Source organism: Columba livia, chromosome 16, assembly GCF_036013475.1.
Source record: "Columba livia isolate bColLiv1 breed racing homer chromosome 16, bColLiv1.pat.W.v2, whole genome shotgun sequence".
Classification (NCBI taxonomy): domain Eukaryota; kingdom Metazoa; phylum Chordata; class Aves; order Columbiformes; family Columbidae; genus Columba; species Columba livia.
Genome location: NC_088617.1, coordinates 5,187,429 through 5,211,811, shown reverse-complemented (window position 1 = coordinate 5,211,811; position 24,383 = coordinate 5,187,429). Strand labels below are relative to the sequence as shown.

The following is a 24,383-nucleotide window of genomic DNA, read 5'->3' as shown; positions in this document are numbered from 1 at the left end:
GAATCAATGGATTGTGCCACAGGTGCCATTCATCTCCTCGACCTTGTGACCCTCACACAGGTTTTTAGCTTTAATAGCCATATAGAAATCAGCAAGGGAAGAATTTGGGTTTGGAAGGTGAACACCTTGCGAAGGAGTGAGGAGGTCAGAGCTGGGTGGTAGCCCAAAATACTGGCTTTTGTCATGGCAATACTGTGGTTTGTTACTTAGAAAGGATGGTAATGAATGTTGTGTGACTGTGTTTCACTGTGCTGTGAAATGTCATCTCATTAGTTTTAGAAGGTTGGGTTTTTTTTTAAATGCAGGAAGGAAAAAGTCACTTTGATACCCATTCTGGTTATTTCAGAGGTGAAATTGTACTGATGTTAAAACACATATTTGCTGAACGCTGGTATACTTCACTGTCACAGAGAAATCAGTGCACATGAGAAGGTCTTAACACAAGACTGCTGTTGCTTGCATTGGTGTCATCAAATATAGATATTATCATATGTAGCTAAGCGATGAATCTGTTTTCAGGAGAAAAGGGATGTTGAAAGCTGGCTCTTTGCCATAATGTCATTTAACCCAGAGGGCAGATTTTTCTTGTAAGAAACTAAAGTCATGGAACTGCGGCAAATGTGACACTTGAGTGGGAAAGTCAGGGAAGAGGAACTCTGAGTGTTTTCCAGTGTGAAGGACCAGCGAGGAGAGTCACAAGGAAACAACAGGTATGGAATTAAACCTGAAGAAGTGTGTGGCAGAGGGGACCTGGGGCAGTCTGGGTGAGCTGAGGGGACCCACCGGCATGGCTGGAAAGAACTTAGTCCCTGCAGTAACTTGCTTTTTCATATCCCTGGGGGTGCCAGCAGGACCCCAGGAACAAAAATGGGGAGGCCCTGAGGAGCAGAGGATGCTCCGATGGTCCCTGCTTCAGCAGGAACAGCTTGTGTGGCTCATCAGCCCCATTGTCCCTCGTGCCGAGTTGGGCTGTGATATTTTCCCTGGTGGGAGTCAGAACTGCTGGAAATTGCTCTGCTTGCTGCAAGGTGTTGTTCATCTGCAAGACACGGGCATGACAAAATAGAAAATGTTACTCATTACAGAGTCATATTATGTGCTTTAGAGGTAAGCTGCTTTGCCAGTTTGCTTAATGGTTCAACAGAGAAATACTGAACGGATTTAACCAGCATGCAAAGTTAATTTATTCACATATTTTTATTAAATATGACTAATTTACAAGCCTCATTATTTGCTAAGGGATTTTCATCTCTCAGAGCCGCTCCATACTCCCACTCTCACTTCTGCTCACTGTGGCTCTCGTTGCCTTTGGTTTTGCTCGGCACCACCTCCCGTCTCACAGGCAGGAGGAAGCGGTTGTGGGGCTTTGCTTCCTCCCCCAGCACTGGGTCTGGAGCCCCCGGGGCAGGTCCTGCGTGTCCCCATCCTCCTCAGGGTCCATCCCTGCTGGGCAGCGCTGCTCCTACGCTAGCACAGTGGCTTGTTTACTGTCTCTAACGGCTTTCTGCAGAAAAGGATTTCATCACATCTGGCTTTGAGTTTTGGAAATTCGTGAAGTTGAAAGTTCAGGATCAGATGTTTGTGTGCAATGAGGCAGATGCAGGGCTGGGGTTCTCTGAGGGAGGCTGGGGAACATTTGTTGGTGGGTACCAAACCTCCTTGCCAGTGCCAGCCCGCACCTTTGCTGATGCCAGCCTTGACCCGCTGTCATGACTTGTCATTGTGACTCTAACCTGCTTCAGCTGCCACCTGTGGAAATGTTGCCATTGATTTTGGGGAGCCAGAGCATCCCACTGTAGCTGTAGATGCCCTTTGCTGATGTTTGCTGTTACAGAGCTGGATGCTGCAGTAACCCATCAAGGACAAGGGGGTTTCTGGAGCCCCCTTCTCTGTGGGAAGCCCCCTTTTGAGATGTGAGGTCCTGGTGATTTGTAACATGGTTGAAAGTGTCAAATGAAAAATGACTGCAGTGAAGGAAGGCAAAACAATGCTGATGCAAAGTATTCTAGAAGGGGAGATCTTGTCTTTCTTTGATTTCAGTGCTGCAATCTCTTGCTTTGCAGAAGCTGGTGCTGCGTCTGGCCACAAAGAATCGCTCTCCGTGTCACCAGCGCTGCTCGTTGCAGCAAGGCTGGGGGCACAGGGCCAGCTGGCACCGCACACCCGCAGGGCACTGCCAGCAGCACCAGTGCCCAGCAGGACACAACGGGCAGAGAACTGCCGAGTCAGCACTTATTTAAGGGACCGCTTTGTCCATGAGTAGCCCCATCTGAAGGCAGCTCCGTTGTGCTGAGCACTGTGTGGCCACCCAGCAAGGGCAGCTCCAGCTCAGGGCATTTATCTTCTAGACAGGGGTGGGAGAGATGAGGAAATTCCTCAAAGACAGTTGATGAGGGAGAAGGCCTCTTTCAGATGGGGTTTTCCTTGCCTTTGCCCCAAGGACAGCCTACCCTGGGGCCTTGGCTGGGCTGTGAGGTGCTGGTGCCAAAACAAGAGGTAGGGAAAACAGACAAGATTATCTTTAGAGGTAAGAGGTGATAAACAAACCACTATCTAAGCGCAAAGGTTGCCGAAGGCTGATTTGAAGCAGCAAAGAGATGTCAGCACCATGTTATCATGAACTGATGCCTGGTACTGGTGAATAGTGACTGTGTCTGATTTGGGGCTGAAAGGACAAATCCATAAACCCCCAGGACCACTGCACTCCTGTGGTGTCTGTGACCTGCGCTGGGCTGGCAGATGTGACCCAGGACTGTCAGGACCAGTAGCTGATGACCAGGCATCTCATCGCTCCTGAAATGATACCCGAGAATTATCTTGAAGCACCTGCCAGGAGATGTGATGCAAATCAGGAGCTGCCGTCACAGCTGGTTCTTGTTCCTTTGAGCAAATTCTTTTAAAGACCAACATTATTTCCAAGGAGGTACCAAAATGTTTCAAAATGAGTTGGAGATGTGAGACAGCTGGAGAAAGGGGGAGATTTGCAATTCATAGGGAGACTTTCCCTAGTCCTGGCTCTTCTGAATGCAGATTGTGTCAGCGTTTCACTCTGAACTAAATGCCTCACATTTTGCAGCAGAAAACTTCCAAATTAGTTGTAACAGGCCTTCAGCCTGCAAGAAAAGGAGCAGAAATGAGGAAGAAGCAACGCTGGTTGTCCCAGAAGGCTGCTAAAATCCAGGATGTCAATACAGAAGCCAGTCCTCCAGGCATGTTTCTTAGCGCCGTGGTTTTCAGGAGTCTGTTGCAAGTGACTGATTTCTGAAGGTAACGGGAGATTTGAGGACCAGCTCACTTTTTGGGCACTCCGAGAAGCCCCAAGACGTGTGATTTCAGCCAGCAACTCCAGTGGTTCATGGGGGACATGAGGTGTCACGGCACATTGAGAAGACGTTGAGGAAATCGAGTTAGTTGGAAGTTGACCTCAATCACCTCAACAGCCTTTCCCAAGGACCAAGGCAGAACAGTTCTGGGTTTCTTTGCAGATAAGCAACTAAGGAAACTAAATCACCAGAAGAGATGTTTTCAACACACAAACATAAGGTGGGAAAAAGCACCACGTTTTCATACATTTCTTACTTACAATCAAACCTTCTGTAACTCCTCATCCTACCTAGAAACAGCTGAGGAGGTGCCTTCAAACCTCAGAAAGGAGAGAAGTCATTTCTGTAAATCTATTTCCCAAGAGCTCTAAAATAAAAAGCACAGTAGTATAGCTAGTCAGGGGTGACCCATGGCTCGGCTAGGACATTTTCCTTTGAAGTAGATTGAGAAGCTGAAATGGTCAAGTTCAAAGGCTGAAAGCTTCATCTTGCATTATTTGGAAATACGCTGTGGCTGTGCAGACAATAAAGTGGGAACTCTGTGAATTACAGGAAAGAGCAGGTCGTAGCCAAGGGCTGGGCTGAGTCATCTTTTCCTTTTACCAGGGCAGAGAAAAAATTGCTCCGTGTGCCTGGTGCTTTGTGCTCTGCGTTACCAGGGCATCAGCAATGCCAAGTTCACAACCCCGGTCAGGTGGGTGTGTGGAGAGGGGGGAGCTTTGGTACCACCTAGCCCTTTCCTAAACAAAAGGTGCCTAAAACCAGCATGGGTTTTGCTCTCTCAGGAGCAGCTGATGTTGTATGTGTGGTCCTGGGCTCCGCGGGAGGTGAGCACAGTGCTCCCCGTGGGGCTGATGGGAGGAAGGAGCTTTCTCCGGGTTAAAAAGGAATTCATCTCAGAGCAGGGAGAAATGTCTCCTCTGGCTGGACACTGTGAGCACTGCCTGCAGGAAAAATTGAGAAATGATCAAACTCCCCAATCAGCTGAAACCCTTTGAAACCACTAATTGGGTGGAGGAGGCTGCCTAGCAGCAGGAGCTGCTGTAAGTCACCCCCTGAGCTTTGGGACTAATCATGCTGGCAGAACTAGTGGGTAAGGCACGATCCATGCAGCACTGAGGTGTGAGGGCAGGTGGGTTAGAGATGCTTGGTTGGGGGGAGCATCTGTGACAGCAGGACTGGAAAGGTGAGCTGCAACCAGATGTTTCTCTGCACTTTCATGCCATAGAGTGTTAGGCAGGGTGCAGTGATGGAGTTTGGTGGTGGAGAATAGTGTTGGGGTTCAGTGATGGAGAACTTTATGGACACCAGTTCCAGTGGGTTCCTGGATATTTGCATCGGTGCTGACTAAGGACTCGGAGCATTTTGCCACCCCCGTGGTGGATGTACTGTCACTGCCTGTGCAATTCTGCTGGGAAAGGTGACACCACTGCTCAGTGTGACCCCCCCAGACCTGGACACCAAGTCAGGTTGGCCTCATGTCTCTCGATGCACGTTGTGGCTTCATGTGCTGGGTGGAAGGGGGGCAGGAGCAGAACTAAAGGCTGCTGCACCTCTCCTGGGCTGCATACCTGCAGCGCGGTGCTGCAGCCAAGTGCTTGTTGTTACAGCGTTACAGTGTTGACATTTAGATGTCACAGAATCTGAAATAACTTGTAATTACAGCCTGATTATTCTGCCAGTGTTTTCTTCTTTCATAATATTGCATGCAGTGCTTTTGTCTCCCTGCAGTGTTATCACTGCTATTATCCCCTCAGGATGCCCCTCCAGCACCTCATCCACCCTAACTTTCTGTTTCTGGGATCTGGCTATTTCTGTTCTTGTCCCAGGTGTATCCTACCCTGTGCATTGTCCTGAAGATGGGCACCGGGGTGGGTGATTCAGGTCGGATGTGACGCAGCCAGTGTCCAAAAGGTACATCAGAAGATGTCTCATTTCTCACACGCAGCACAGCTTCAAGCCTTGCTGGCTTTGGTTACCCAAACCAGTTTCCTCTTGCAGCCATCAGTTTCTGCTCCGAGTGGGACATTTGGGAAAAACCGGTACTCTTGGGGCTTGCCCTTTGTTGTGCTGCCATGAAAGCCAACGCCTCCACCCACTCCTCTGGCTTTTTGCTTGCCCAGATAGAATTCCTGGTGAATTGGGCACAATGGAGCGGGTGGCAGAGCTCAGCAGCAGCCACAAGAGTTCTGAACCCCAACTCGATGCTGTGGGTGATGCCTGGAGCCCTGGTGGGGCCGTGGGCAGTGAGCTGATGCCACAGGTGCTGGGCTCGGCGGGGTGGAAAGGGGCACTTTGGGCTCCTCCTCCTGTGGCTGAATCCCCCCAGGCTCCTGCAGTGGGCTTGGAGCCAGTGCTGCTGGTGACACAGGGCAGGGAATTCCTCCTTGGCACGCAGGATGACAACAGGCTTTGTAAGGACGCACTGTGCCCCACACTTACCTGGCTTAAATCAAGCCGAACACCTGCAGCAATGGGGGTTTAAAAGTGGGAGGAAAGTGGCACCCTGAGAGCTGCACAAAGCATCCTTTTCCATGGCGCTATTCTCTGCAGAGCTGTATAAATCCCTGCAGTTTGGTTTATTGCACTTATCCAATCAGTCCAATACAAATTACTGCGGAGTTACTTTTTTTTTTTCCCACTATTTTGGTTGTGTATCTGAGAGCTCAGTCCTTCCAGGAGCTACTTGGAAGGGAGAATGAAGGATGGACCTATTAAAATGTTAATAGGAACAGTTCACAAATAAGGTGTACCCAGAAGCAATGTCTTAATTTGGGATGCTCCTGGCTGTACCAGGCAGCAGATGAATTGGGGGGACAGAGCCGGTGGCACAGAGAGGCAACATCCATCACACAGCTCCAAGAAGAGCAGCCTAATTCCTCTTTTTTTATTAAAAAATTACCCCTGTGACCCAGACCTGACTTCCTCATGCTCTCCTGCATCAGCTGCATTATTTTGATTAAAAGCCAAATGCATAACGCTGGCCAAGAAATGGCGACGTGGTCCTTCCTTCGGGCTCCAAAAGATGAATCTAATTTTGCAATGACTATGTGGTGATATATTTCTGAGGAAAGATCAGCAAATATCACCTCTTATTGTACTAAAAATTCTTGCCTCTTTATTCTTCAGCAGGACAAAGCCTAGTGCTGTTGGCAGAGGGATGGCTGCTGACAACTGCTCCCCATTGCTGTGCCACCACTTGGACAATTAACCCTGACAGCAGCTCCCTGCTTCAGAAATGCAGGTTTTTACACCACTGTGATTCCCTGAAGTGAGCCACGGTGTGTACCTGCCACCGGCGAGAGGCTCGGGAAGGGCTGGCCCTGGCCAAGATGCTCATTTGCAATATCTGTTTTCATATTTTTATCGGTTCATTAATCTCTGTGCACTGAGTGGCTTTTTCCTTGAGGACTCAGGCTTTGAACACAGCAGGGAAGCAGGGGAGGGAAGATGGGATATTTTTTTCCCCAGTTTGTGAAAGCAGCCTCACTTTGCTTTCTTTAAAAGCTCAAATTATACTTATTAGCTGAAGAAAAATCATGAAGTTCCTCTCTACCCTGAAGGCATTTCCAAGACATGGTGCATCAGCATCATAGATTTAACAAATATCTTTAGAAGAGATTATACAAACCAGAGAGGAGGGTACCCAGAAGCCAGGAGATGACTGTGCTGGCCAGGCAGGGCAGAGAGGAGCCCGAGACAACCTGCAGAGCTGCCTGTGCTCACTGAGTCTGGAAATAAGACAAACCATCCCTGTCCTCATTTGGGGCTGGGGAAACATCATTTCCCCATGATAGCATTGCCCCGGGCTTTGCTACAGTAATTGGAAGGAGCTGCTTAAGCCTGGCACCCCCAGTCAAGTTTTCCTGCCCATCAATCCAGCACCCGCTGCCCCCACAGGAGGTGCTGCCTGTCCCATTCCTGGATCTACGAACTTAGAGATATTCTTTGTTGCCTTCGAGACTGAATTGTTTTTTACCCACAGAAATCTGTAGCACTGCCTTCCTCTTGTCTTTTTTCATTCCCTCAGCTTTCTTTTCATCCACAGAGTTTTCCAGAAGGACCATATGCTGTTCCCTTCCACATCACTGGCACAGATGTGATGCAGCCCAGCTCCATGGCTGGTCCCTGTGGGGCTCTTCAGGAGCTGCATCCTTCCAGGGATGCTTCCCTGATCACAAGAATCATTAGAAAACCACCAGATAGTTCATTTTTGTGTGCCTGTAGCATATACCCATGTCAGTTTTGCATCTTTTTAATTCCTTGACAGCTGCCTCTTTGCTTGGGTTTGATCTCTGAGGGCATTAACCCATAAAGCCCCAAAGCGATTTGATTCTAGGCTGTGACTCCAGAACAAGTGAAGGTAATTTTGACAGAACTTCTCTCTCCTTCATCTTTCTGAGTGAGCAATAACTGGTGCTTTTAACAGACTGACTCATAACCCATCTCTAATAGTATTTGTCATCCCTTGGGCTGCTCTGCAAAGCTGCTGAGCATCTTCCTGCCTGCTCCATGCTGAGCTGTGGGGGTGCAGAGGTAGGAATCACCTCCCCACCACTGCTCACAACTTAAAATTTGGCAGTTCCCCAGGGCAAAAAAATCCCATAACCCAAACCCTCAAAGCCACTTGTGGTTTCTGCAGTTCAGCTTCTGCATGTTCACCAGCACCATGCAAATGTAGCCTTTGTGCCCCAGTGCTAAGAGTTTTATTGGTTTAATATTTGTAGATTATGAAGCACCAGAGAATGCAGAGGAGTTTATCATAGATTTGGGGAAGAGGATTGCTTTCTCCAAGTGTTATTTAATCTGCTGAGTTGCCGAGGTCTTTTCTCTCCATAAGACTAAATGAGCTGCCCAGTGAGGCTGAATGAGAGGGGTGAGGAGCATGGGGAGGTGCTGAAGCTGGTGCTGAACATCCCAAGCGCACAGCCCGGTCACAGTGCTGCTAACCCAGCCACAGCCACCCGTCCCAGAATGCCATTGCCATGTGGGTACACCCCAGGAAGTTAAGACTTTTCCTTCCTGATGATTCAGGTGGTGGGTGATGGTGGCTCAAGGCAGTGCTGGTGGAGAAGGAAACACAGAAATATGTTAAAAGAACCTAACGTGAAAGTTAGTTAAAAGAATCAATGTCTTTGGAGACCAAAATATTTGGATTTGAGAAAATATTTTATATAAGTGCCAAAAAAGTTAGCTTGAGAAACCTTTACTCTCAGCTGGTTGGCCTCATCTTAAGTACACGCCTCTGTCATGTCCCAAGCATTACAGGTATTGAAGGAGCTTATAATGGGAAATTTTAATGTCTTCGCAGCAAACCTGACCATTCTGATGATGTAGGAGATCTCACCCAGGTGTGTGTGTCACACATAGACAGCACCAGCGTGACGATGGACACACAATTAGCTCGGGGACTTGGGCAGGAGGAGCTGGTTCAGCTGGGTGAGTTAATGCTGTTGTTATTGCTGTGCTAATAACTACTGAATTGTCAGTAAAAAGCATCAAGGGAAATAATTATCTGCAATGATCCTACACAGTGTTCCAGGTTTGAACCAAAACAAAAACTTTATCTAGTCTCTCTGAGAGGTTTTTTATTTTTATTTTTATTTTCTGATCCCACAAAGGCAATTTCTGGAATGGGTTTGAGGAAGCAGATGAACCCCAAGTTCCCCCTCAGGACGTTTGTGCCCCTCCCATGCACAATGCCACCATGCTGGCAGCTCAGCCACCCGTGTTTTGGAGTCAGGGATGTGCCAGGAATAAGGTTTTTGCCCATCTGTAACAGCTGTTCCACTGTTCGCACAACCCACAGCAAACAGCTGTGACTGTCCTGCGAGTGCCACTGCCCTCGGAGCTGAATTTGTTAGATGCAATAACTCATTTTTGGTGCTTGGGAGGCATTTCTCTGTAACTCTTTCAGTGTCTTTCTGAAAACCTGAGGGAGCTTTTATCATGGTGAAATTGTGCTGGGAAGTGGAGCACCCCATTGGGCACAAACCCAAGCAGGAGTGTCACACTGTGCTCCTGCAGAGCAGGGCAGCTTCGGCCAGTGTATGGCCAGATCCAGGGGACAGGAGGGTCTTCTCCCTCGGGATGATGCTGTGAAAACCTCCAGCTCCCAGCCAGTCCATCTGCTTGTTGGAGGACAGAATTCACAGGACAGAGATTCCCAAATCCTCTGTAAAGAGGAAGGAGAAGAGGAAAGGCAGATATACCTTTCCCTCTATTTGAAATAAATGTGTTTTTTCCCATAAACTCATGAAAAGCAGGTACTAATGACTGTATTTCTGAGGCCTCAGCTATCTCTGCCACAATCTGCATCCAGAGGACCCCCAGCCTTGCTGTGATACAGCAGCAGACTGACGAGCTGTTGGAAGCCTGTCTGTGTTAGAACTGCTCCAGAGCAGCGGAGTATGCAGATCCTTGGATTATGTGAGCAAATACACATGCCCACACTCCCCATCCTTCCCACAGACACCTGCAAAAAGATTAAATCTTGCCATTGCTCATTTATATCCTGTTCTTGTGCTGCTTCACAGCTAACTCCCAGTGCCGTGCAGTGTCAGAGGCCGGTTTCTGACCACCACGATCCTCAGACCTGGGTGTTTCCTGGCAGGATCCATCACGGCACAGGGAGCTGCCAGTGTTGACAGATTAGCATCTATTGAAATAACTTGTGTGCCAACCACAATGAGCAATATGCAGGAATGGGGGAGTTTTTCAGCTTGGAGAAGGGCTGAGGCAGATGGGTGCGACAGTAGGACCAGGGGGCAACTTCAGAGAGGGACAATGTATTGCAGCTCCCCTAAAGACACCCAATAAAGCAATCTGGATGCTGCACTCATAATAACCAGGCTGCGGTTATAACCAGAGGACAGAGACGTTGATTATTATGGATAACTGTAGCAGTACTTTTTGCCTGACAGCTGCTGAGGCCTCACAGAAGCGTGTGATGGATGCCATCAGACTGGTCCTTACGTGGAGGTAGGAGATGTCTGTAACGCACAGTGGAATGGCTGTGAGTGCAAGCGTTCGGGTGGCTCCTGGAGAGAGGCTGCAGGGTGATGCAGAGAGAGAAGGAGGAGAATTTGGGCTGTCAGGATGACTAAAGCGACCATTGCCTGGCTCCTGAAGAGGTGCCTGTCAACTCAAATGGGTGAATGCAGTCTAAATAGTATCATTAAACAGCTGTAATTTCTAGGAGGATTTTAAAGTACACCTACTAAAAAAAAGAAATAGAGCAAAGTGCAGCCTGGGGAAGTCTCCAAGGGCAGGGATGGGGACCTGCCAAGCCTTTCCATGCCAAAGGGTGGTGGTGTGAGGCTGGCAGAGCACGGGCGGGCTGCCGGCAGAGCTCTAAGGAAAGCAAATAGAAAGAGAAGAGAATATTTGTCCTTTATAATTGACCCAAAAGTGAATGAAATGTCATGGGAGGGACTGAAAAACGATGAGGATTGTTTTCTGTGGAGCCAAAGGTGGGCATAAGGTTTCCCAAATAAAAGGAAAAAATATTATTTGCCACAGCAAGCCAGAGCTTGGGGCAGACTGGTGCTCCCTGGGAGAGGAGCGTGGAGCTGAGGCAAAAAGTATTTTATCCACTCAGACAGCTCAGGATTGGAAACTGCCTACGAAACCCTGGGCTTGACTCACCCATCATCAGGACAATCCTTCACATTTTTGGATACGTGCCTCACTGTCTGGGACTAATGGGACAGCTCTGTCTCTAATTGAAAAGTAATCCAATAAAAAAAACAAGCTTTCCCCTTGTTCTTTCCTCCAATCCACAGGTTAGGGAACCCTTAGCACTTTGTCTTTGCAAACGCAATTGCTCTTTCAATTTGAAAATGCATTTTCTGACAGAATGTGGAGACATGAGGTGCAAGCATGGAGCTGGCAGCAAATTCTGGCTACTGCTGGCCATCAGGGAGGTACCAGGTATTCCAGTCTCATCGCTGGGGAGATAGAGGTTCTCCCAGCCCAGGATCAGGTAAGCCTTTCCCCAAAGGAGTGACACTGATGTGCTTGTTTGGGACATGGGTGGCTCTAGGAAAGATGACACGAGGAGGTTACTACCTTGTGTTTAATGACCCCCAGGGAAGGCACACCTCTGCCCCAGCCCAAGGGAAATGGGAAAGGCCATGGCATCACCCTGGTCCCATCCCCTGAGGATGAGGAAGGACCCTTCATCCTCAGCTCTCCTTGCCTGCAGGGGACCGTGCAGCCAGTGGCTTGTCTGGGGACACAAGGCACCCACATACCTGGGTCCCGGAGCGGACCCACTCGTTGCTGGGGTGCTCTCAGCCCCTGAGCCTCTCCAAGAGTGGGTCTGCCACCCTTACCCCCTGCCTGGGCTCCTTCCTCCTCCTCCTCCTCGGCTCGGCGGTGCGCTAGGACCCGGCGGGTGCAGGCGGGGGGTGGAGGGCGGGAGGCGGACGGGGGGTCCCGGGGCTGGAGTGGCCTTGGGGGATCGCGGGAGGTGCTGGGGAGGTCCTGGTGGTTCCCGCGGGTCCCTGCGCCTGGAGGAGCTCCTGGGAGCCGGGTGTCCTCTGGGTGTCCTAGGCGGTTCCGTGTGGTTCCCGGGGCTGAGAGGTCCCGGGTGGTTCCGGGGGCTGCGGGGGTGTCCTGGCCGTTCCCCGCTCCTCCCGTCGGAGGCTCAGCGGGGGAATTTGCAGGGGGAGGTGGGTGCGAGGAGCCGGGCAGCTGCGAGACTGGGGGTGAATCGTAGAGAAAAAGAGGAGGGAGGAGCCGGGGAGGGCGGGGAGGGGGCGCGGGGGGCAGCGGGGCGCCGCGGTGCGGCTCCGGCTCCCCCCGCTCCCCGCCGCAGGGTGCGCGGAGCTCTGCCGGGAAGGTTCGGGGGGCGATGGAGAACGGTTCGGCCAGCCCGGGGGCTGCGCTAGGTGGCAGCGGCAACCAGACCCTGGGCAGGATGCCCCGGCAGCCCCTGGAGCTGCAGGTGGTCACCATCCTGCTGGTGCTGCTCATCTGTGGCGTGGGCATTGTCGGCAACATGATGGTGGTGCTGGTGGTGCTGCGCACCAAGCACATGGTGACCCCCACCAACTGCTACCTGGTGAGTCTGGCGGTGGCCGACCTCATCGTGCTGCTGGCGGCCGGGCTGCCCAACATCTCTGAAGTGGTGGCTTCTTGGGTGTACGGCTACGCTGGCTGCCTCTGCATCACCTATTTGCAGTACTTGGGCATCAACATCTCTGCCTGGTCCATCACCGCCTTCACAGTGGAACGCTACATCGCCATCTGCCATGCCATCAAAGCGCAGCTCCTGTGCACCGTGTCCCGTGCCAAGCGCATCATCTCCTCGCTGTGGCTCTTCACCTCCCTCTATTGCCTCATGTGGTTCTTCCTGGTGGACACGACCCAGGTCACCTTCTTGGATGGGACACAGGTCAGCTGTGGCTACCGGGTCTCCAGAAGCCTTTACATGCCCATTTACTTTTTGGATTTTGCTGTCTTCTACATCATCCCATTGGTACTGGCAACTGTACTCTACGGCCTCATTGCCCGCATCCTCTTCATGAGCCCTCTGCCTGCCACCCCACAGCAATCCTCCCTGGGCTCCACGCACCAAGGCGGCTCCCTCAAGCTCTCCTGCCGGGGCAACAAGGGGGCCCTGGGCTCCCGCAAGCAGGTAGGGGCTCCCTGCCGGGCTGGGGTGCACCGGGTTGCAGGCAGCGCTGTCAGGGTCTTGGTGCTTTGATGCAGGGGGTGGAGTGTCCCGATATTTTGCTTCCTTTTGTAGGGACAGTTGGGTGGGCCCGTTTGCTGCATGGAGGGTCCCTCTCAAGCCCAGCTGGGGTCTGGCAGCACAGATGGGCTCCCCCTGCCTTGGCTGCACTTGGTGGGGCTCCAGCGCTACTTGGGAGAGGCAGGAGTGCAGGGATGTTTGCTGGCTGATTAATTACTGATTGCCTCCCTGAGGCGGAGAGTGCTGAGTGACTTCATGCCAGTGGGACTCGCCTCCAAGGCAGAGTCCTGGGCAGGTGACCTCAGATTTTAGAGGAGCAAAGGGAGGGGAGAGTTGATATAACCTGCTCTCTGAGCCCAGCCCTGGCTGCAGCCCTCTGGTTCCTGCAGCTGGGGAAGGCACCTCGGTGTCACAGTGACATGTTTGTCTCTTGGTGACTCCTGTCATTCAGCTCCCCATCTCCTTCTCCTCCCACCTCCTCTCCTTGTTGCTCCTCTTTCTTTGTCCACATGGACAATTACTCTTGTCCCACATGGGACACTCTTGCCTGCTCACTGGCTGTTTGCAGGAGACCACCCCATTCTGGTTCCAAATTTTGCATAGGCAGAGGCATGGGCTATTTTAAAGGAAAGGGCTGGATCTGGGAGTCTGGCTTAAGTCCCTGAAATCACCAGTTCTTTTGTGATTTTGAGTGAGCAGGATCTGATTTCCAGACAGCCTGAAATAGGCTTCAGCCTGTCTTCAAGTCCTCACTTTTCCAACTCAGTATCTTGCTGCCTGACTTGCACAGGAAGCTCCATTCCCAGGAGAGACAATCCAGTCACAGAGGAAAAGCAAACAGCCCAGAGAACGTGTATTTCTTCATGAACTTCTAAGTCTCCCCAGTTCAGCTTTTTCTCCCTTCTGCTGTGGCAGAGGAAGATTTAAAGCAAGTCCTGACTTCTGCAAAAGTGCTTGCCCCTCTCTCAGGGTCTTTGGCTGTTGTGGGAGTCTCAAGCAGGGGATTTGGCAGCAAGATCTCTAATTGCTACAAGGCAGTACCTAAAGGTGCAGGACAATGGACCTCTCCTTCCAGAGCAGCCACTGCAGGGCCTATGTGCTCCCCCCGCAGTGCTGTGCCGTGGAGTGGCCGTGCAGCACACAACATGCTCCAGCATCATTAGGATGAGTGGCTGAGGCCATTAGTCCTGATAGGGCTGGATGACAGGCGCTCCAGCTCCTGGAAACATCTTGTGCTCTCTTTCTGTTACATCAGGAGCTTTCTCAAGACAGCCATTACTTTCCAAAATATCTTAGCAAGAAAACACTTTTCCTGGTTGGCCTGTTATTGCAGAGCTGGCATCATTAGAAATAAAGATGGCACTGAGTTCTTAAGCTCTAAAACAGTTTCTTGGGGCTTCCCGCTATGGTTTCTTGGATGCTTCCTTCTGATTTCCCACCAGCAGCTCTTCAAAGGAAGCTGTGCTGAGAGTGATGGAGGAGGAAACCCCAGCTGTGCCACTGGTGGCGTGTGGGCTTGGTGGGTGACACAGGGCTTGGTGGCTGTTCGATGGCTGCAGTGCTGCACCCCAGAGGTGGCTGCAATGTCTGAAAGGGGCTACCCCAGAGGTGCCCATTTCTCTCCCTAAAGAGCCTGGATGGCTGGGGGCGATTTGCTGTGGATGTTCCCAGCCCTGGTGCTGCACTGCTTTCTTTTCAGAGCATGAAGATGCTGCTGTTGCCCCTAAAACACGTAAATCCAGAGCAGGACAATGCAAGGCATGAATTTTACTGTGTTTATCACCTGTAGAAGCAAAAGACCACAAACACCAACCACCATGTATTTCACCTGCCAGAAAGGGACCACTAGAGGGAGTGGGATCCCTAAAAAATGATGCTGCAGCTCGGGGTGATGGTGCCTGGACACGAAGGGGTGACACTGGCTGGGAGAAGCGTCTGTGATGTCCGGGACAAGGGCAGAGGCTGGGATGGGTTGGAAGGGCTGTGTGAGGATGCAAGATGCAGATCACCTTGTGTGAAGCCAGGAGGATGCTCACAGGGGGTTTGCTCTAGGAGTTACACCGGGCTTGGCCCGTGGAGGTGGAAGATGAGCTGCCTTTTGTCTTTGGCTACCCCAGGATATAGTCAGGGGTCTGTACAGCAGATATCCTCGGCCATCCAGCAACAACACTAGCTTATGTTCTGAAAAGTAGTTTCCAGCTAAATACCAGCTGTCCTAGTAAAACATCCCCTTCTGTCTACAAACCCGTCTTTTATCCATAGCTCCTTTACAGCTGCTGTGTGCACACACTATGTACAAGAGCTGTTGCAAAAATTGGTGTCCCTGAGCTGCTGCTTCCCTGAGGGATGCTTGGAAGCTACAGCAAAGCTTTGGCTTTTTGGGTGCAGCTGGTTTTTGAGGGCCATAATTCAGGACTGTTTTGGTTAGGGATGAGGGTTGGAAGCTCTCCTCAGTGCTTATTATGTTCATTTTTCACATGAGCAGCGGAAGTAAATTCGGATCACCTCGAATGTGTTATAGTTACTTGTCTCAGCAAGACAGAGTGAGGAAAGGCACAGAGGTGCCATGGTTCCAGCCATGCATGCAGACAGTGCTCGAGATTTATTTCTCCACAACGGAGATACAAGAGTAAGTTTGGGACGGACTGTAAGGTTTTATGGAGGGGAGACATCCTGTGTCGACACAACTTTGCTGAAGTTGCACTCAGGAGAACATGGTCTCTACAGACAGTTTTCTTTAAAGGGCAAATTTCAATCTTATAGTGAGCTCAGGGCAGGGCTGCCCATCCCAGCTCGTGGGCTGGATGCAGCATCCTTGGAAAGCACTGATGGCATTTCGTGAAACAGAGGTAATAAATCCTCATGATGCTGTTTCAAGCTGGTTTCCCCTCCCATGATGAAGACAGCTTTTTTGCAGGGCTGTAGGATGTGTAGCGGGTGGTGATGTTTGGATGACAGCACTTTGTGGTCTTCTGTGGCCTGCATGGAGGCGTTGGGAGCTGGCTTGGGCAGGAGCTGGGCAAGCGCTCGCTGACACTGCCGGCATTTCCACAAAAAACAGCCAAAAAGCGGGGGCAGTTATGGCTAAAGAGGAGATGAATCACTGGTTCTTTTCCAGACAACATTTCTTTCAGTCTCAGAAAGGACGAGAATGAGCCTGCTTTTCAGCCTTATTAGGATACTCTCCTCCTGGTGTTGTCGCTCGGACGCAGAGTTCAGATCACTGTTCACAACCATCGTGGGTTTCTGAGCAGTAAAACAAGGCAGAGTTATAACAACTGAAAAGCCAAAAATGTTTCAGTCTCAGGAGACAGCATCTGAGCAATATTAATGCATTAGCTTTAAAGGAGACATTTTGGGCATACAGAAACCTCTTGGCCAGAAGGGACAACTGCAAGGGAGCCGAGCTAAGCATATAAAAGCTCAGGGATTTATTCTCCCCAGCACTGCAGAAGGTAACTTTGCATCTCAGCAACAGAGACAATTGCTGTGTTGGGTGAGGAGTGTCTGTGTCTCAGTGAGGACCTGCAGAACTGTTGTATTTTGCTTTCCCAGGATATATTTTGCAGCAGTCCTGCTGCCTAGGATGGCTGAGGTTGAGGGAAAGACCCCACCAGCCTTACTCGTAAGACAATCCTTTAACATGGACCCTTCCCGGCAGGACAGGGACATGTTCAGTCTCCGCATGGGATGGAAAAGCACAGAACCTGCCCTCATCTCCCAGGAGAAAGAAACTGCTTAGTAGAGGGGAATTAAATTCTGATTGAAATGATACTTAGGATCACTTAAGCTGAGGAGTTTGTTGCATTTTGCTGTAGGGCTCATCTATTAGCACAGTTTTGTGTGGATCAGCTTCATTCAAGTTCTTGGGGAACAAACCTCAAATGCATCAAAAAGATGGCAAAAGCAATTCTCTCCACAGCCTTGAGAAGCGTTGTCTGTGGAAGGCAGCAGGGCGGCTGAATGTCCGTCACTGCCATGTCTATTTGCTATAAAGATACTTAGATCAGTAGAGAACGTGGGTCACATCCATATGCACTGCTCATGCGGCATACGTACAGTGCTGAAGCAAAATTTATGCCTCTCTGGGCTGATCTGGTATCTGGGAGCTCTCTGCTCCCAGGTCTTTCAGCACAGACCTCAGTGATACCGTCTCACCATTGCTGTCAGGATGCTCCTTGCTTTGGCAAGGGATGGCTGAGCCTGGATTGCCAGCCTCGGGGGAGGCAGCAGCTGCAACCATGCTGGTACGCAGAGATTCTGACCATGGTCAACTGTGTGCCGAGCAGCTTCTGTCCACCCTCAGATTATCTGTTCAGGAGTGTTTCTATAAACCAGATTATTACCCCAGCAGTTGCATGCTAGCTAGGGTGGCTTGAAACCAAAAGCTTGTAAGATGGCTCTTGCTCCTCTGCATCCAGCCAGCCCTTGGAAAAGGCGCTGAAAAGCTCCAAAGCTGCTTTTTACTGACACATCTTGTACAATCTCTCATGTCTTTCCCAAAAGGCATCAAATGTGCTGCAATCTTAGCAACAGCCTCAGCATTCACCATATCACTGCAAGATCTTATTCTGGGAAGTCTCCCCACATTCCCGTTAAACCACACACAGAGCAAAACTCTTCTATTTTGGCCTCAGCTTTACAACGGTCCCTTTCTTGTAAGGAAAGTTTTGTCACCACTGCCAACCACCCCTGCGGTCTACTCAAAGCACTACAGGAAGGCGTAGTTGCTTGTGACTAAGTAAAAACAAAACAAACAAAACCAAAACACTACAAGAAAAGCTGAGAGACTGTGAACGTGATGTAAGTGCTTATTTCCATATCGAGAACTGGAGTCATTGCACAACTCCCTTTCTGACGTTTGAAATGCCATTTCCTTAATATGTGTGCAGCATCAATGTTTACTCATACTTTCCTCCTTGGGGACATGTCTATTCTGTATTTGGTGAAGGATGATTGTCACCTATCAGAAATAGCTGTCTAAATTATTAGGATCACTGGAGTTTCAGTACAAAACCCCATTTTCTTAAACAAGCGTGACTGGAGCTAAAGGCAATTACTGCTCATTTCCGAATTCTCAATATCTTTTTGTTCCTAATATGTTAATGCAGTACTTCCTCAGTGTGCTGCAAATTAAAATAACCCATACCAATTAGCTAAGTAACTCCCATATCAGCACAAGTAAGAATTTGTGTAAGATCCCAGGCAGCCTCCTCCGCTCCCAGCGCTGCTCTGTACTGGGAGCCTATTCCTGGGAACAGCACAGCTGGTGTAGGAAGCCAGAGTTGATGTAGGCAGCGAGCTGAGATATACCCCATGGCACCTCAAAAAATTAGGACCCTGCTTTTGCACAAGTTATTTTCCCCACTGACTTATCGCTATGTGCAGTTTTCAAATTTGCTTTGTCATACAGAAATTCCTGTTATTATCCCAGCCCATTTCCAGGCTGGTGGATGCCTGCCCTGAAGAGTTTTAAGGGCTTTTCAAAGGTAGGTGAAAACCTGTCATTTTACAGGTTTATTTATGCAAGACTGTTTCATGAACAAAATGGGTTCAGAGAGGATAGATTCAGTGCCTATTTTAAATACTTAAAGAGAGATATAAGCAATTTGTGGACTGAATTAGTTGTCTGCATCATTTCTCCAGGTGGGAAAGCTCTGCTGGCAATTTAGTATCACCTGACTATTTTTCTTTTTGCATATCCCCACTGGCAAGGTGACCAAAATGCTGGCTGTGGTGGTGGTCCTCTTCGCCCTTCTGTGGATGCCTTATCGCACTCTGGTGGTGGTGAACTCCTTCATGGACCCCCCGTACCTGAACATCTGGTTCCTTCTCTTCTGCCGCATGTGTATCTACCTGAACAGTGCCATCAACCCCATCATCTACAACCTCATGTCCCAGAAGTTCAGGGCTGCCTTTAGGAAGTTATACAAGTGTGAAGAGAAGAGTGCCGAGAACCCCGTGCCGTACACTGCCCCGGTGTACTACAGCGTTATGAAGGACTATTCTCATGACAGCTCCATTCACATCACCGAACAAGAAGATCTCAACAGTCTCCCTGCAAAGAAGAACAAGCCTGTCAAAGAAATCCTGGGACCCTGAGACAACACAGGCAGCGGGAGCTGTGTGGCTGTATGCGTTGTGTTGGGAAAGTGCCAACAGAAATTGCTTTGGCATCACAGAAGGCTTAATTTAATACATCTCCTGGGCATTTAACAAAGCAGACTCCTAGAGGCAAATTAATTTGCTTTTCTTTAACGCTAGCTTATTCTTGCTAGGTGAAGTGTTAGGCACAGGTCATTGTTTAGCATCTTTAACGAATCTGTAGTTAAATACAGAATGCCGGTGGTCCCTGGGGTTGTCCCTAGGTTGACCCCAGCGTCACGCCAGAGGGGGTCTGAGCTTGACCCCGTGTCATGCCAGCAGAGTCCTGGTGGGGTCCTGGTGTAGACCCTGGCATCACACCGTGGGGGACTTGGCATGAGCCCAGGGTCATGCCGGCCGTTCCCGGGAGGGTCCCTGGGTTGACCCCAGGGTCCTGCTGGCTGGGTCTCGGTGGGGTCCTTGGGCTGACCCTGGCAATACGCCGGGGGGGTCACACCATGACCTTGCAGATGGAGTCTCCTACATCAGAAATGACTGAAGCTGGGTGTCATGGACCTCACCCCATGCTTTTGGAAATATTGCAGTAGCACCTGTACCCAGGGTTCAGACCAGCTGGATTTGTTACAGAAAAATGGACAAACTAATAATAAGTGTTCCCTAAGGAAATAGTAATCCTTCCAACATTGTGGTCTAAGCTTCTTTTGGCTAATTTTACACTTTCTGTCCAAATTCCTCTATTTGCTTCTGCTGGATACCGTAGCCTTGTCCTGTCAGCCCCAGTGTGGTGTAGCATTGCTCTCCATCCCAGCTACAGTTCTGTTCCAATGGCAGGTAAAGCAACTCTCTTATTTCCTGAAAATGATTTGTGGAAGTCCATCAAGTGTTTTGTGATAAATGACATGCTGACTACAAGACATTAACAATGCTCACTGCTACTATCATCTCATTAATAAAGTGGATATTCATAACCTGAGGCATCCAAGAAAGCAGCCCAAGGACACTTGCAGAAGACTATCATCTGGACTAGTAGTAAAATATAAAATTACACATGAGCCAAACTCCAAGGCTCTTGACAAATAAAATAAATGTCAAACACCAGTAACTGTAAAAAATTATTTGGAGAGCTAATTCAGTCTCACTCTTCAACACTGTTTTTCACCAAACTATAGTGTTAAATGATCTTGGTATTTTGCATCTGCTTTGGAAAAGATTGGCACGGTATTTTTAAGAGCATAAGAGGCTAAGTAACCATTCTGTGTCTGTAGGAAACCACTTCCCTGGGTGAGGCAGACGAGGATGTCAGCTCCCACTGATGTGTTGGGAACTGTCTGATATTGATTTCATTTTGGTGTGGGGTGGCCTTGCATGTATGATTATTATATTGTGAGTTATTAAACAATCTACTTTGTCCCCGAAATAACTGTAGGATGAGAAAAGAGAACATTGTTTTGTTTTGTTTTGGGTTTTTTTACAATTATTTGAAATGGTTTGTGTTTAGAATGTAAGCCTTAGTGTCATTTTTTGTGCTTTCATGTATATTGGGAATTTAGGAACAAATTTCCTCTGTTGTTGTTCAGGTGGCTCTGAACATAGATTTGGGATTTGTTTCTTGAAGAAAATTGAAATGTTTTTGCTATGATGTGAGGAAATTGTTCCACTTAGCAAAAGAAACAAGGAAATGAATCAATTTGCTTGCAACAATCTTTTCTCCAGTACAGATTTTTTTTTCCCCTTAGAACGGGTCTTTCCTTGGCAGCTCAGAACAAACCATTGATAAAAGCATCTGCAGACAAACCAGAGTGGTAAGGACCAGGGTGCCTTGAGGTATCACACAGGTAAGGCAGAGGAGGAGGAGGGGGAGCCCTGGGGTGGCTGCTGGTCCCCTCGATGTGGCGAAATCCAGGGCTGAGGTTTGGATGTGTCAGCTCTTACCTTCGGATGCATCAGCTGGGTTGTGGGCTGGGTTGAGGTTAACAGGAACAACTGACTGCATAGCCCAGAGCTGACCTGGAGTCTTGTGCTAATAGATTCTTCTTCCAGTGTGTCAGAGTTATCCCGTCAAAACACATCATCTTCTTCCTCTGAACCCCCTCCATGCCCTGTCTAACCAGCACAGGAATGAAAAAGGATGTGCAGTTTGACAGACAGCCTTGATCTCTGCAAACCCAAGAGGCAGGTCAACTCTGAACCATCTCCAGCAGAATATTTTCTGCCTCCCCCCATCACATTTCCAGTCTTCACTGTTTCCCTTTATGCTTTTTTACCCCTGACAGAGACATCCTAAAAGCAGTATTCTCTTAATTAAATCTCAGCTCCATGCCAACAGCTAATTGATGCTTCTGAAATATTTGTTCAACATACTTGGGATTCAATTAAAACCCAGTTCTCTTCTCCCCTTTCTGTCCTTATCTGCCAAGTGCTGCATGACCCTTTGCTATTTTTTGAGAAGTAATTGGCAGATTAATCCCCCTGGCACCACGAGATCTCCAGCAAATGCACCAGAGCATTAAACCCTGTAGATGAGGAATGAGTTTCTGCTCCTTCTCCCTGCATGTATTCTGACATGTTAGGAGGAGCTGAAAGAGCTTTTGGTGGAAGGTCAACACTCAGCTTGCTAAGGAGATGCTGGTTGAGAGGACAGGCAGCTGCATGCTGTCAGGAAGTAAATCACCAGCAGAAAGGAATTATAAGTAACTCATCACCGTAACTTCCTGTGGATTTCCAGGGTCTGAATAAAAACTTTAATTCCTTATATGAAATCAAAAAGCCCCTTTAAAGCTTGAGCCTGGAGCACCTTGTACCCTGCAACACCCACCCTGTTCGTAAAGTCTGAATCTGTATTTTATTCTCAGCATTTATCTAGTCTCAACAGCATGAGTGTAGGCTGTGAGTTTATAAATCTGCCACCAAATAGAGAATCTATTACTCCTAAATAATGTACCACATTGAAGGCGCTCCTCAATTTGAACTAACATGTTCGTTTCTTAATTAAAACTCATTATATCTAAACCCAGTCCTTGTTAACCTGGTAAAATGCCATCTGCTTTCTTCAATTACAAGCCAACAAGTCCCCTGGCAGGAGAAGGGCAGACCTGGCACTGCCGCAGAGCTCTGGGGAGAGGGGATGGGTTTGGGAGCAGTACAGAGAGGGGGATGGAGGAGGCAGCAGCTTGGGGAAGGGCTGGCGGGAGACGGGTGAGTGAGGTTTATGAGCCTGAAGAACCATGGGTTGGCTGAAACTCAGGTTATTAATCAGAGACCTCCAGTGTAGGAGACACCACGTCCAGCACGTTCAGTCTGGTTGGTCCCAATGCAGTATTGGTGACAGAGGCCACAGAGTAATTGCCTCTATAGAGCGCACAGGTCCTCAGCAAGGGCTATTCACTCCTGCAAAATACAGAAATAGAAATAACTTCTCAAAACCTTCAATTTAGGCCCCAGTCAGTTTGTCTTCTCATCTCACCTCTAGATTTGGGTGGTGGAAAAGGTGCTTTCAGGGGCCAAATTTGGCATCCACGCCAGTCTGTGCTGGAGGAGAGTGTGGCCATGCTGCTGGCTCTTTGGGGGCACCAGCAGCTCCCTAAAAAAGGGACAAAAAGACCATGAGGGCACCCAGCAGCTGCCTGCAACCAGAGCAGATTGGCAGCTTGGCTTTTGCTCTGGGGCACAACCCTGCAAAGAGCACATTATTTTAATTAAAATAGTGATACCTTTAAATTAATAATCTTCAGGTCACTCAAGAGGATGCTGAGCGAGTGCTTAAACTTTTCAGAGTCACAAGAGAGGGTGGACCACCCATTGGGGCATGAATTAGATACAGCCCCTCTGAAGAGCCTGGTCTGGCCCCTGGCTGCTGCTTTGAACTAATTACTTCAGACAGGCCCCGTGAAGGAGCTGCTAATAAAGCCCCGGGGGATAGTCCTACAGCAATATTAATGTAATCACTCATCAGTTATTGTTTATTTTGTAATCTGTGTTTCCCAAGGCCCCCGGAGGGCTCTTTGGCCAGCGTTGCCCTCGGGACCCGCCTCCTCTCCTTGCTGGCTCAGAGGTTGCAGCTCAGCGCTCTTCAAACCAACGCAGCTGTTTTGGGGAGCGCGCTATGATGCTCAGCAGATCAAAGCTTGCCAGTTCTGCAGGAGTGAACTCTGATTTACTAAAATACCCTCAGTTTAGCAGTTAACCAGCCCTGCTCATTTCTGCCCCACCAGGGTTTAAATGAAGACCTTGATGGGAGAGCATCACTGGCATTGCCTGTGCCCCAAACCAGGGCACTTTCCCAGCTAGCACCCAAGGGAGGGAACGTGACTGCAATGCCACAAGTCCCCTGTGCCATGGGTGACGGGCAGAAGTATCAAGTAAGACCTGATTTTTGTAATTGCTGAATTTTCTTTAATAACCACCTTGTGAATTGCGCTCCAAGTGTGATGTTTCTATAGAGACAGGGAATGCTGCAAGTGCACGGTGGCTGCTTGCTGCTCCTCTGAAAGGAAACGTGTGAAGCCACAGGCTGGGAAGCCTTTAGAAGCCTTCCCCTCTCAAGGAGAAGGTCCTGGGGCAGCCCTGGTGCTTATGTGATTTTGAGACAGTCAACAAGGGCTCATTGTCACCACATGCTCTCTGATCCAGTCTGTCCTTGTGAGCACAGTTTAGGTGGCTGCTCAGAGGAAACAAAAAGCAACCTTTCTCCAGCCATGCAGTGCCGGTGTTTCTGGCAGAAGAGGACAAGAGCGAGTGGTCACCATGAGGCACGTTGCTGCTGGTCCAGAGCTGGGCATGGTGCATGCTTGGCTTAGCCAGGCAGGAAGGAAAAGCCAGCACTTGCAGAGCCAGGACTGGGGGTTAAGCCATGGCCAGGCATGGGAAACTGTTTCTCTGGAGTCACTCACAGCAGGTATTCCCTGACGCATTAATTCTCCCGTGGTCTCACTTCGTTTTCATCCAGGAAGGGTCATAAAGGAAAGGCAGTGGTGCGGAGCCAGCCCTGTTCCTAGCTGCTGGGCCAGAAAGGAGCAGTAACCCCCCTGGGCTTCCCAGCATTGCTCCCTGGATCACCTGCACTGCAGCTCTGGCCCTTCTCCCCACATGAAGATGAAGGCCAGGAGAGGGGGTTGCTCCCTCGAGCCTCCATGTCCTGCAAGGACGGTGGTGGGTGGTGCAGCCATCCCCAGGACGCCTGGACAGGTCAGTCTCAAAGGACACTGGGGCTCAGATTGCACCTTCCCTCCCGCCGGTGGAGGCTGAAGCTGCTGCTC

At 49.5% G+C, this 24,383-nt stretch overlaps 1 protein-coding gene across 3 annotated transcripts; it reads left to right on the top strand.

Annotated features, from left to right (window-relative positions):
* Positions 1-538: 538 nt before the first annotated feature.
* LOC110355815 (thyrotropin-releasing hormone receptor-like) lies at positions 539-20,829 on the top strand. Of its 3 annotated transcripts, XM_065031984.1 has the most exons (8): positions 5,146-5,237; positions 6,453-6,604; positions 7,594-7,686; positions 8,635-8,762; positions 10,247-10,304; positions 11,181-11,307; positions 12,511-12,966; positions 18,739-20,829. In XM_065031984.1, the coding sequence occupies exons 4-8, from the start codon at positions 8,711-8,713 to the stop codon at positions 19,123-19,125; spliced, it is 1,080 nt and encodes a 359-aa protein (XP_064888056.1). In that variant the 5' UTR covers positions 5,146-5,237; positions 6,453-6,604; positions 7,594-7,686; positions 8,635-8,710; the 3' UTR covers positions 19,126-20,829. The 3 variants fall into 3 exon arrangements, with proteins under 3 accessions (XP_064888057.1, XP_064888056.1, XP_021137490.2); XM_065031985.1 differs by lacking the exons at positions 5,146-5,237; positions 6,453-6,604; positions 7,594-7,686 and adding an exon at positions 539-710; XM_021281815.2 differs by lacking the exons at positions 5,146-5,237; positions 6,453-6,604; positions 7,594-7,686; ... (1 more) ...; positions 10,247-10,304; positions 11,181-11,307 and having other exon boundaries at positions 11,769-12,966.
* The last annotated feature ends 3,554 nt before the right edge of the window (positions 20,830-24,383 follow it).